At 41.5% G+C, this 12,428-nt stretch overlaps 1 protein-coding gene across 1 annotated transcript in view; it reads right to left on the bottom strand.

The window, feature by feature from the left end:
* DNAH5 (dynein axonemal heavy chain 5) overlaps positions 1-12,428 on the bottom strand; it is a 212,920-nt gene that overhangs the window by 166,870 nt on the left and 33,622 nt on the right. Inside the window, exons 12-16 of the mRNA XM_019646195.1 lie at positions 11,625-11,732; positions 7,547-7,632; positions 6,325-6,646; positions 5,202-5,408; positions 356-527 (exon numbers count right to left, since the gene is read on the bottom strand). Of these exons, the coding sequence (XP_019501740.1) occupies positions 356-527; positions 5,202-5,408; positions 6,325-6,646; positions 7,547-7,632; positions 11,625-11,732 (895 nt within the window). The remainder of the gene's footprint in view (positions 1-355; positions 528-5,201; positions 5,409-6,324; positions 6,647-7,546; positions 7,633-11,624; positions 11,733-12,428) is intronic.

The raw sequence follows: 12,428 nt of genomic DNA, 5'->3' as shown, positions 1-12,428 counted from the left end.
AGAGCGCAATGATGGTGCCAGCTTGGGCCAGTGAAGCAACATCCTCCACAACTAGACTGAAGAACAAAAGGACAGCAACTTGTCTGTTCCCCTTCCCCAACCCCCCATAAAATCTTAAAAAAATAAAATAAAATAAAACATAGTTAATCTCGGGATAAAATTACACAGTGAATATTTTACTTTCCAGAAAATTAATGAATTCATATGTTTTGGCAAAATCCCTTTGGGATCAGCATAAAAGGAACACTCCCCCATTTCACTATTTATATCACAATCTCTGTTAAGACATTATACAATAGACGTTAAGACCTCAGGCTTTCAAATTGCAAAACAATAACCATTTAGACAGACTTACTGATCTTCGCAAAAGCGTTTTTCAGGTATGTCTGTATGTTCAGTGATGTCCAGGTCAGGGCAGCCAGGCCAGGCTGCAGAGCTTTGTCCACTTGAGCCAAGTGAGGGATCATCAGTTGCTCGAGGGTGGGAGGCATTTTTGACTTCACTCTCTGATATTCAGCCAACATCATCTGCAATGAAATGGAGGTTAAATAATCAATTAATATCTCACTTTTAATTTCTATTAATACCTCTTTTTTTTTTTCATCCAAAAAGATGATTTTTATTTCGGGTCCAGCTGTAGGGCAACAATAGCAGCCTGGCAGGTAGAGCGGCCAAAACAAAACAAAAATAGAAAAGAGGACAAGAAATCTCTCTATTAAATACAAATTCCTGATCTGGTAAAAATTCAATGGAGGAGGCAAGGAAAAGGATCTAAGACTTTCTCACCCCCTACCCAGCCCAAAAGGAATGAAAAATTCTGAGGTCAAGCGACTTTTCTAAACCAGGTTAAGTCACGTTACCAGTGCCTTAGCCTGTGTATCACTAAGCTCATTCATTCGGCTTTGTACACGGGAACCACGTGCTTCCTCCACCTCTGGGCACTTCCTGTGGACTGTACTCATCACCCGAAGAGTCGAGGTCACCAAAGAGGTCGACCTCAGCCCATTGCTGGACTCTCAGGCCAAGTCCTGATGCAAGACCCAAAACATACAAGGAGTCAGGAACCAGTGTTATACCAACAAGTGCCCTTCATGGCTTTAAGTATCTGTCTAGATGCCGAAGACAACCAAATTTACATTTCCAGCCCAGATCTCACTCCTGAAGTCTAGACTCATATATGGTAAGGGCCTACCCAGGACTTCCACTTGAAAATATAGCAGACATTTTAAACTTAACGTGTCCAAAACCGAAAGTTCGATCTTCTCCAAAACCTTCTCTGCCCACAGCCAGTCTCTGTCTCAACTGATGGCAACTCCATCCGTTCAGTTCTTAGGCCAAAATTCAGAGTCATCCTCAACTCCTGTCTTTCTCTCACACCTACACACAATCCATCAGGCTATCTTGTTTGCTCCACATTCAAAGGAGATCCTATACCTGACTTGCTTACCATATCCACTGCTACCACCATCATTGACTCTCACCTAAATGACTGTATTGTCTCCCTACTTCTACTCAAGCCCTCTACAGTCTGTGCTCAGTTTTGCAGGAAAAGCGATGATCCTTTCACAACGTAAGTTGGATCATGTCACTCCTCTGCTTACAGGGCCACATGGCTTCCCATCTCCTTCAAGGCTACACGTTCTTATGTTGGTCTGCAAAGATCCACCCAATCTGGCCTCCATCGCTTCTCCCAACTCATCTCTAATCACTCTTTTCCTGTCTACCTGCTCCTGCCCTAATGTCTTCCTTGCTGGTTCTTAGCCCCAGGGCCTTTGCATTTACTTCAAACAATTACTCAGATGCCTTCTTCTCCATTAGGCCTATCCTGACTACCTATTTAAGACTGTAAACCATCACCAATAACCTCCTATACACTCTATCCTCTTTGCCCTGTTTTTTCCACAGCACCTCTCACTTTCTAATAGACTATATAATTTACCTATTTATAATGTTCATTGCTTATTTTCTGTCTTACCCAAGTAGAATATAAATTCTACAAGGACAAGAATTTTGTCTGTGTGCCTGAAACAATACCTGGCACACAGGAGGTGATCAATCATACACCTCTCATTAGTTAATTAGTCATCAGAAGGAGCATTTGTGATCAGAAACTCATGGATTCAGTCTCCATTGAAATTTACCACTTTTATAATATTGAACTGTGTCAGTATTTTGCTCATATGTTACCATTTTTAAATAAGAGTAATAGTACTTACATCCTACCTTTTATGGTAATGTTAATATTAATAATAATTCATTATAAGTAACTTTTAAGGTATTGCTTAAATACAATTGTTTTTAAGCTCATATTTTTGGTGTGCATGTTGGTGTTACTTTGTCATTCGATCAATGTTTCCCGGTGTTTTCCCTGAAACACGAGAGATGCCATAAGAAAAATGGTCTCTGGATGCCATAAGAAAAATGGTCTCTGGATGGACAAGTTTGGAAAATGCTGTGCACAACATTTCCCCTCTCGGACAGACAATTAATATTGATGATGCTGAGAAAACTACAAGAAGGAAGTAAGAAGCCCAATGGGCTTTGTGAATTTCAATAAGCCCAACATTTCCCAAATGGGCCACATAATCTTTTTGTCATATAACGCTTTTCCACAATTTCTATATGTCCTTTCAATTTCCAGGAAAGCCACTTTTGAAACGCCTACATTTGATGGTTCTATTAGCAGCTACTTATACATTTCCTGAAACTTTTCTCCACTGCTTAACTTTTTTCAAAGTCCATCACTTATTTTATTTGGGAAGCAATTCTTACAGTCAGCCTTCTATATCCCACTCTAATTCTTTAACTCCATGAATTATTTATTAATCTGTTTTATAAATGAGAAATGGGGGCTTAGGAGGATAAAGGCATTTTCCCAAAGATAATGGTTTGAATCCAGATCAAACTGGCTTTAGAATCTATGTTTGTAACTATTAGTGTATGCTGGCTCATCTGTTTCTAGTTTGAACTGAATTTCAAGGAATAGGTGAAGAAAACAAGCTCTCAGCTATTCTGGCTTATCATTAGAAGCCTGAAAGCTGTTAAATATTCAGCACAAAACTCTGCAATACCTAAGAAGTTCTCCCAAATCTACCATTAGATCTGTCTTACCAGATACTCATGTCGGGCAGGAACCATCAACTCTTTCAACCTCCTAAATACAATAAATGTCATCCAGGTGATAATTTACTTGCTCAAATTGTCATTTACAACTGTGATGGTTTTAAAACATTCTTTGACCCTCTACTCACGGGGTGGGGTCTATGTTCCCTCTTCTTGAATCTGGGTGGGCTTACAGAGCTCAACAGAGTACAACAGGAGTGATGCTATGACACTGAAGCTTCTCCTTGTTAACTGTAACACCCACTCTGGGAACCCTGAATTGCCATATAAGAAATTCTACCACCCGAGGCCTCCATACTGGAAGGCCACACACAGATCTCCAGTCCTTAGTCACAGCTGAGCGAAGCTTCCAGCCATCTCCACCGAAGAACCAGACCTGAGAATGAGGCCAACTTGGACTTTTCAGATGGAACATCTGCCAGGTGAACTAAATAACCTTAATGACATGGAACAGAAGGTCCCCCAGCCAAGGCTCGCTTAAATTTTTTACCCACAAAATCATGAGATAGAATGAAATGGTTGTTGGAAACCACTACATTCTGCAGTTGTCTGCCATGTGCAACAGGTAACTGAAAAAATTCTGTGGGCAAAATTATTAGTAGTGATTTTATATGCTTATAAATATTATTTCTTAGTAAAAATAAAATTTCCTTTCTAAATATGTAGAGTGACTAAGTGATTTTTCCTAACATGCAAGGAAAGTCTAAAAGAGATTCCCGACATGCTGACTAGTATTTGGTAAGCCCACATTTGAGGAATGCCTGTCCACTGCCAATACTAACTTGTTAATACAACATGGAGGAGTAGGAAAACAGCAGACTCCAAGTTTGGGTTCTGGTCCCACTTCTGCCACTTATTAGTATGAGACCTTGGTTAAGTCACTTAACCTTTCTGAGCCATGGTTTTGTTGTCTACAAAATGCTATAATAGTATTCTGTCCCAATATCTAACACGGTTGTGGAAAAGGTCTAATGGAATAATAAACATGAAAATGGTTCAAAATGTAAAGATTATGCAAACGCATGGCCTTATTGGCCTTCTTCTACCTTCTTGACCACTATAAAACTGGAACGGTGGTTTCCATGTTGTCCAGTATCGTGCCTGCATCTCTGATCTCATCTCGATCGTCCTCTGGGCAGCATTTGTCACTGCTCACCAGGCCCTCCCTCATAACACTTTTCTTACCCTTGGCTTCCTTGACATTTGGTTTCCTCCCACTTCAAAGACCAATCCTTAATTTTGTTTGCATATTCAGTTTCTTCTATCAGACCTATTAATATTGGAGCTACCCAGGGTTTTGTCCAGGCCCTCTACTGTTCTATGTCTACATTCTCTTCATTGGAGATGTCATCCAGGAGAATGACTTTAAATAACAACTATATCAAAAGTATGCTTTCAACTTAGCCTTCTCCACTCAACTCCAGATGTACATATCTACATGGATAACATCTCCACTTCGATCTCTGAAAATCATCTTATACTAAAGATGGGAACTACTGATACCCTCCTGTCCCCTAAAATAAACTAGTTCCAGCCTTTGCTGTCTCCATAAATGGAACGTCCATTCAAGGACACTGCATGTTACTAAGCAAGTAAGTGGTGCAGGGTGCAACCTACACAGTAACATATAACAGCCCTACTTTGAGCAAATCCATCGAGCTACTCACACCAAAAACAAAGGAGTCATCCTTCAGTTCTCTCATAACCTGTCTGTTGTCATGATTCTTTAAGTCAGTGACCTACTACTTGGCTGACATCTAGTTCAAGCCACTATCATCTCCAACCTGAACCAGTACAACAGCCTGCACACTGGCTTCACATTGATGTTGTTCCCATAAAACCTATTCTTCACCCAGCAGTAAGAATGATTTATATTGCAAAAGACATCATGCCTTTTCCTCCTGCTCAAGTTCCCCCGATGGCTTCCTGGTGCACTCACACTTGTAACCTTGGTGCATGAGATAGGTAACAACCTGGCCTTGCCAACTCCACAGCCTCATTCCATGGCATGCTCCCCTTGGTCACGCCACTCCAGTCATCCCAGGCACCAAGAAGAGGAAAAAATAACAGTACTATACCTTCATGTTACTGAAGTTCTTTTTGTATATATCCCGTTTCTGGAAAAGGGCAGCTGCAAATGGTGAAACTTCCAGGCCCATCTGTGACATGCATTCTGTTTCTCTAAATAAGGTTAATATCTGGGGATCAAAGTTTACAAACAACTCCCCTGTGCCTGGAGCTTTCACCAATAAAGAAGCTTCAAGTCCTATGTGAATGTCTTCATTCTGTGAGATGAAATCAAGTGTTACTGTTAGAAAGCCCAACGCGTACACAGGGTACCCAGCTCAGCCATTTTGGAAGAGGGTCATAAAGTGTTCTTCCATGGAGTTGAGCTCCTCAAATTAAAGACAATGGGGTCGCTCACTCTTCTGCTAAATTCACTTTCAGAAAAGGGCTTTCAGTTTCTTGGTGGTGAAGTCGCACAGTCGATTCAACAAAATGCTGGGGTCACGATTTTCTCACACCTGACAGGTAAGTGGATGTTACAGCAGTGGTGACTTTGCAAAAGCCATTTAGCTCCCTGATACCTTCACATCTACTCAATTATTTTTTTCCTAATAAAAGTATCATAAAACCTACTAAACTCAGTTTCCAGTTATCTAGAAAACAATGAATGCCACTAGGGAGATATCTCTGTATTGGCTCAGGCACTAAAAGTTGAACCAGGACAATGAGATACCATTCTAGAGGGCTTTAAGGCTGAATTTTATCCTGCAAAATACAAAACACTTCCTGCCAACTGACAAGGAAATACATGCCGGTGCCGGTGGGGTATGAAATACGATTTGATTTAGTATAGCCAAAGAAAATAAAAGTCTACTTAGGAGACATACTCGTGTTTACTGACACATTAAGGAACTGAACGGAGAAAAAAAAAGAAAGAGATCTTAGTCAAGCAGGTAAAGGAACCAATAAACAGGATCTTCTCCCGTAGGTGTTTGTAAATTAAATGAGCTTCTGTTACCTGGATTATGATTTTTTCTTCATGGACATATTACCCTCTTTCACTGATTACCTACGTTCAACCAAACCTGTCTTATATTATAACATATCCTCAAACCCAGCTTTCTATGGGAATGAAACTAGTCAGTGCTAGTTGACTTGACAACGGAGATGTCTTTACAGGATGTAGAGACTCACTTGTTGAAGCCATGCCCGGTGGTAGAGAACCTCAAACTCCAAGAGGACCCTGGCCAGCCTGTTGTAGCTTCGAATCACGGGTTTGGCTTCCACCGTCTGCAGCACAGTTGGATGCTGCTGGAAACGCTGCATTGGTTGCTGGACCCTGTGGAAGAGCTGACGGGCCCACAGAATCTTCCCAGCAATGGGAGGCTGGTCTCGGGCCAAAGGAGGGTCGCATTTCTGCTTCGTATACAGCTTTGAGATCATGTCAATGTCAGCCCCGTAGTTTTCAAGGATACGCCGGTATTTGTCATCAGTACCAAGATTGGGTATGTTCAATCTGATTTTTTTTGAAAAAGTGAAAGGTTTGAGTTAATGGGAAGATATCTAGCAACTTCCTTTATTAAGATTTATTTTAAAACATATGCTCATGGAAGAGAATGAGATGTTTGTCATACTAAAAAATCAAAATAGTATCAATCCATCAATCCTATCTCAATAAAGTGGTTTTAAAAAAAAATAGCAATCCTTAAAATCTAGGCAAAACTATTAACTTGGTAAGAATTTTTTTTCAAAGTACTTAAATATTATGATAGGCAGTCACAAGATGCTTCAAAACTGAGATGAAATAAACTCAATCTTCTGAAGAACTTAAAAACTGTGACAATGTTATCCAGTGTTGAGAGACAATTTTATTTCTATTAGAACATGAAATAATAATAGCAATAATATAAGCTAAACTATATTCATATATACCCCAATTTTAGAAAATGGAAAACTGGGACCGGTCAAGTGGCACGTTGGTTAACTGTTGGCTTGGGACACCAGCTTTGAGAAGCAGGGCCCCGGTTTGGATCCCACATGAGGGCCAGTGACACTGCGCCCTCTACAGCTAAGATGGTGAACAACAGCTCGACCTGGAGCTGGGCTGCCGTGAGTTGCCAGCGATGGCGTAGGCTGCCATAAGCTACTATGAGTGGCTGGCAGCTAGCGTGAGCGGTTGTGAGCGGCCATCCAATGGCCAGCAAGTGACTGCCTCACCCAGGAAGAGCTCAATGATAATACCAACATGGGCCAGTGAAGCGACGTCCTCCACAACTAGACTGAAGGGCAAAAAGGACAGCAACTTGTCTGTTCCCCTTCCCCGATTCCCTAACGCTGTTTTCCTTCCCCCAATTCTCCAATAAAATCTTTAAAATTTAAAAAAGAAAGAAAATGGAAAACTGTTCCAAATTTTTACCTTTCAAATTTCTTTAACATACTTAGAGCTTGATTTGTGTTTGGGATCTTTTCAAATGTAGCATCCATGAACTTGCGCAACTCGTTCTAAAACAGAATGAGGTCTGATGATGAACAATGGATTCGCAGTGGGAAAAGTCCTACTTAGCTACAAGGTAAAAGAGCATCCCTTCCTCTGCAAACACATAGGATGTAGGACAAAATATAACAGGAAAAGTTAATACTCATCTGAGCTTGAAAGAAAGATAAAATGATCAAATGCTACAACAAAAAGGGACTCGAAAGCTATCACCATCCTAGGAGTTGGCACCATGGCAGGCTCCAGAGCTACTGGGTCAGGTACAGGGCACTGGGCTTTATCACAATGTGGGCACAGCAGCTGTGGGGTCCTAACACTGTCAGCAGATCCATGCAGAAAGCGAGGGCACTTGAAGTGCTGCCCAACCCACGCAGGGGTGTTAAATGATTTTGCCCACAAGCTGGGTCTCGAGAGCAGCAGGGGTGCTTGCCATGTCCAGCCATGGAATCCTCACACCAGTCCCCTTATTAGTTATGGGTGCCCAGTCCTACTTAGCTTCCTGTTTGACCTGTGAGTACCAGCATGAACTCTAAATCTGAACAGGGTTCCAGACTCTGATCCCCTTGACAATGGAGTCCTGGACACAACCCTAATCCAAATCACTCGTGTACCCAACCCCACCCTCCAGTGTTTCATCCTGGAGATGCCACAGTTACTAAGGCCTCCCCTCCATTCTTTGTCTCCAAGACTCACCCCCCATTCGCTCCATCCAGGGTGGTGGGAAGGTCAGTATTTTCACCCTGATTTTATAGAGACAAGGGCTGAATCCATGTGTTATTTAAAGGAGAGAGCATAGAAAGGTTAGTTAAGAGACAAAGGACAGAGAATAGGGACAAAGAAGTCAAAGGAAAACTAGTCATCCAACCAAAGATGGGCCATTCTTGACATGGAAGACAAGATGAATAATAGTGTTGAAAAAGGGTTATGGAGAATGAAAACTAGTATCTATAACTAATGCTTAAAAACCATACTGTAGAACAATTATATTCTCGGTATTATTGAAAGTGGGCACAGGCTTGAAAAGGTCTCCCCAGACACCCATTTCCTCCATTTACTTGGAAGAAATAAACACTGTTCTGGCATCCAGCCTTTCTGAGCCTTTCCTGGTCCCAGGCAAGCAGAGGTCCTCTAGGCTCTCATTCCACTTGGTGGGTTATAGCGATTCTCAGATTCTATGTCGTTTTGCAGGCCTGTCCCCCTTCTGAGTTTCTCTAGGACATCTTTGGACTATGTCTTTGATCTTTACATCCTCACTGCCTGGTACAATATCAGAATATTATACTTCTAACATAAACAGCGTCTGACAAGTTAGCGAACTTGTTGCAACAATGTTGCTAATCTTTTTTTTGATATCAGAGGTATTATTCATTATGAATTTGTACCAACTAGACACACAGTTAACCAAGTTTATTATTTAGAAGTGCTGGACCGGCCGAGTGACGCGATGGTTAAGAACTGGCTTGGGATGCCAGAGGGCCCCTGTTCGGATCCCACATATGAGGGCCAGTGACACTGCCCTCTACAGCTAAGATGCTGAACAACAGCTCAACCTGGAGCTGGGCTGCTGTGAGTCGCCGGTGACGGCATAGGCTACAGCCCCTGCTGCAGTGGGTTGCCATGGGCTACCGTGTGTAGCCAGCAGACAGCGTGAGCGGCCAGCAGCTGCAGTGAGCGGCCGTCCAGAAGCCGGTAACTGATCTGCCTCACCCAGGAAGAGAGCAATGATGGTGCCAACTTGGGTCAGTGAAGCAACGTCCTCCACAACTAGACTGAAGAACAAAACGAAGGCAACTTGTCTGTTCCCCTTCCCCCAATTCCCCAGCACTGTTCCCATCCCCCCAATTCCCCAATAAAAATCTTTAAAAAAAGAAAAAAAAGAAGTGCTGAAAGGCTGCATGGAAAAATTCAACAACCTGAACTTTTCGACAATTCATGGCTCTTGCATCACGACAATGCACCAGCTCACACAGCATTGTCTGTGAGGGAATTTTTAGCCAGTAAACAAATAACTATATTGGAACACCCTCCCTATTCACCTGATCTGGCCCCCAATGACTTCTTTCTTTACCCAAAGGTAAAGGAAATATTGAAAGGAAGACATTTTGATGACATTCAGGACATCAAGGGTAATGCAACGACAGCTCTGATGGCCATTCCAGAAAAAGAGTTCCCAAATTGCTTTGAAGGGTGAACTAGACGCTGGCATCGGTGCATAGCTCCCCAAGGGGAGTACTTCAAAGGTGACCATAGTGCTATTCAGCAATGAGGCGTGTAGCTCTTTTTGTAGGATGAGCTCATGAACTTAATTGCCAGACTCATATGTACTTACATTTCAATCATAGTACATAGTCTGCCTTCTGACTGCGAGCTTACAGGACAAATCTACTTGATTTATTTCCATAGTCACAACCCACAGCATAGAAGCCTAATACATAACTGATGTACAGTAAATGCTTATTTAATTGCAATAAATCTAGTTCTTATTAATTCATTACTTACACATTAATTCAGCACAACATTTGTGCTCCAATTATATAAGGTGCCACCCACTAGGCCACAAATAAGAAACAAAACAATTCCTACCCTCCCGGTGTTCATTATCTATCTATATTCCACATACAAGTCACTGAGGTGACATGGATCAGAAACGGCTGGGAAACGGGTGAAAACTTGACAAATAAACACTGACCGTGGAGCACAGAATCCAGACCTGACACTGTCCATCAATTTCCAACAAGAAGAATCAAGATCTATAGTCCTTCTATCTGAATCAGCCCCCAAAAGTGGTCATTGCCTAAATTATTACAGGCATCATATCTTCCCATCAACCGAAATGCTTCACAGCATAATGGTTAAAAACTTGAATTTTAAAGTCAGACTGCCTGGGTCTAATCCCAACTCTGTCACCTGTCTATTTCTGTGGCTTCGGGCAAGTCACTTAACCTCACTGCTTCGGTTTCCTCCTCTGCAAAATAAGGGTACTAAGAGCATCCACTTTTTTGGATTACTGTGATTATTAAATGAATTAATACCTATAACAGTATCTGACATACAGCATTCGCTAGTTTTATTATGATTCCTTCTACCATTAACCCCACCACCCCTCCAAAAACGCCTCGGAGCTTTTTCCCTTAAAGTGGACCAATTTCCTTTGAAACAGAAATCCTGGAAAAGAAGTAACAGATGGCCATTTTCCTCTCCTAATCAGAAAGGTACCCATTTTGTACCTCACTGGGATGTAGAGAATCCTGCATATTAACTATGGTAGACATCTATTGGGTTGATAACAAACATCTCCAACCACCCCAGGGGGCCCCATCCCACCTTTTAGCACATGACCCCACAGGTGATACGACTAGGGCTAGGCACCCACTAAAACTGGCCAAATCAACCTCTTCCTCAGGAATTTGGAGTGGGATTGGTCCTATGATACATTCTCAGCTGATGATGACCACAGTGTGCTCATGTGGACTGAAAGTCAAGAGAGCTGGTCTGCAGGGAGTAGGGGTGGCAGTGGGGGCGGGAGAAGGGAGAGAGAGGGGTGCAGGTGCAGAGTCAATCCCAGTAGCGCTGTTTCCAAGGCCAGCTGCAGCCCTGCCTGTGGGATCTGCCAGACGTCGCTGGCCATTTGCTTAAGCTATCTCTATCATAATCATTGCTATAAGGTAACAAACAAATGGAAACACACTTCTATATTCTAACAGTGCTACCTTTCAACAGAAGATGAAAGCTACTTTTCTACGAACTAAGATGGAGGACAGGCAGAAGTCTGTGATTACAGATCATTTTCCAGAGCTCTACTTATGACCCTTTAATCTATGAAAAAGATCCTTCAATTATTAATCTGAAATCACAGAACACAGGCCGAGGTTGCTATCAGTCACCTCCATGATGCAGATGCCTCTCCCTTCTGAATGGGTAATGATTAGCAGCATTATACAGAATGGAAAAAATAAACACACGACTGTCAACAGAAATTTCATTATACAACCCAACCTACATGAAGGTCATTAGTCTGCTTGCAAAACTCTTCATAATCCTGGTCAAAATCCATTTTCCGCTGGTCTAAGAAATTATATTCCTTTTTCTTTATGGTGGCAACAATATCCTGAAATATTATAAAAGAAATAAGACAATATTGCAATATTCTTGCATTACTTAATTAAATATGACCTTTAAATGCAGAACTGAACAATCATTACAAAACAAGCAACTTAAAAGGACCCCATTTCTTCAGGTACTCACATTGCTTAATGCTTGTTACAGCAGTATAATGTTGCCTGCTGCATTCAAAGAAATCATCCGGAAAGCACTTTCATGAGGTTTTATGTATTTTTAAAGAAAACTATAAAATAAAGACCGCATCTAAAAAGTTGAAGAGGTGTTTTCTCTAAAAATTTCTTACTAATCATGTCTGAAATCATGAAAAAGAAGCCTGGAGTAGAAGTTACTAAAATATTTTTCATTGAAAAGTTTGACTTCTCAGATAATAAATAAGATTTTAACAGAACACAAGCTTAGAAAGAAAGAAAATAGTTGTGTTATAATATCTACAGATGAAATACTATCCTCCAAGCCTCAAATGTCTTAAATAAAATGTCAAACCACAACCTACCACCTAAAGACTCCTAGAATTAATTGCTTCCTGCCACCCTGCAAAGCTGCAGTCTGTGACTACAAGAGTACAAATTAGGCAATTCATCTCCTTGAAAACTGTGTGACTCAAATTTTGTTTGCTCTGAATAATGAGCTCTGTGATCATTCTTAACCAGGTCCTAAGCCATTCTCAAATTCAGGAGCCCAC

This window comes from Hipposideros armiger, unplaced genomic scaffold (genome assembly GCF_001890085.2).
Source record: "Hipposideros armiger isolate ML-2016 unplaced genomic scaffold, ASM189008v1 scaffold_98, whole genome shotgun sequence".
Lineage (NCBI taxonomy): Eukaryota > Metazoa > Chordata > Mammalia > Chiroptera > Hipposideridae > Hipposideros > Hipposideros armiger.
This window is presented reverse-complemented; position numbering and strand designations above follow the sequence as displayed.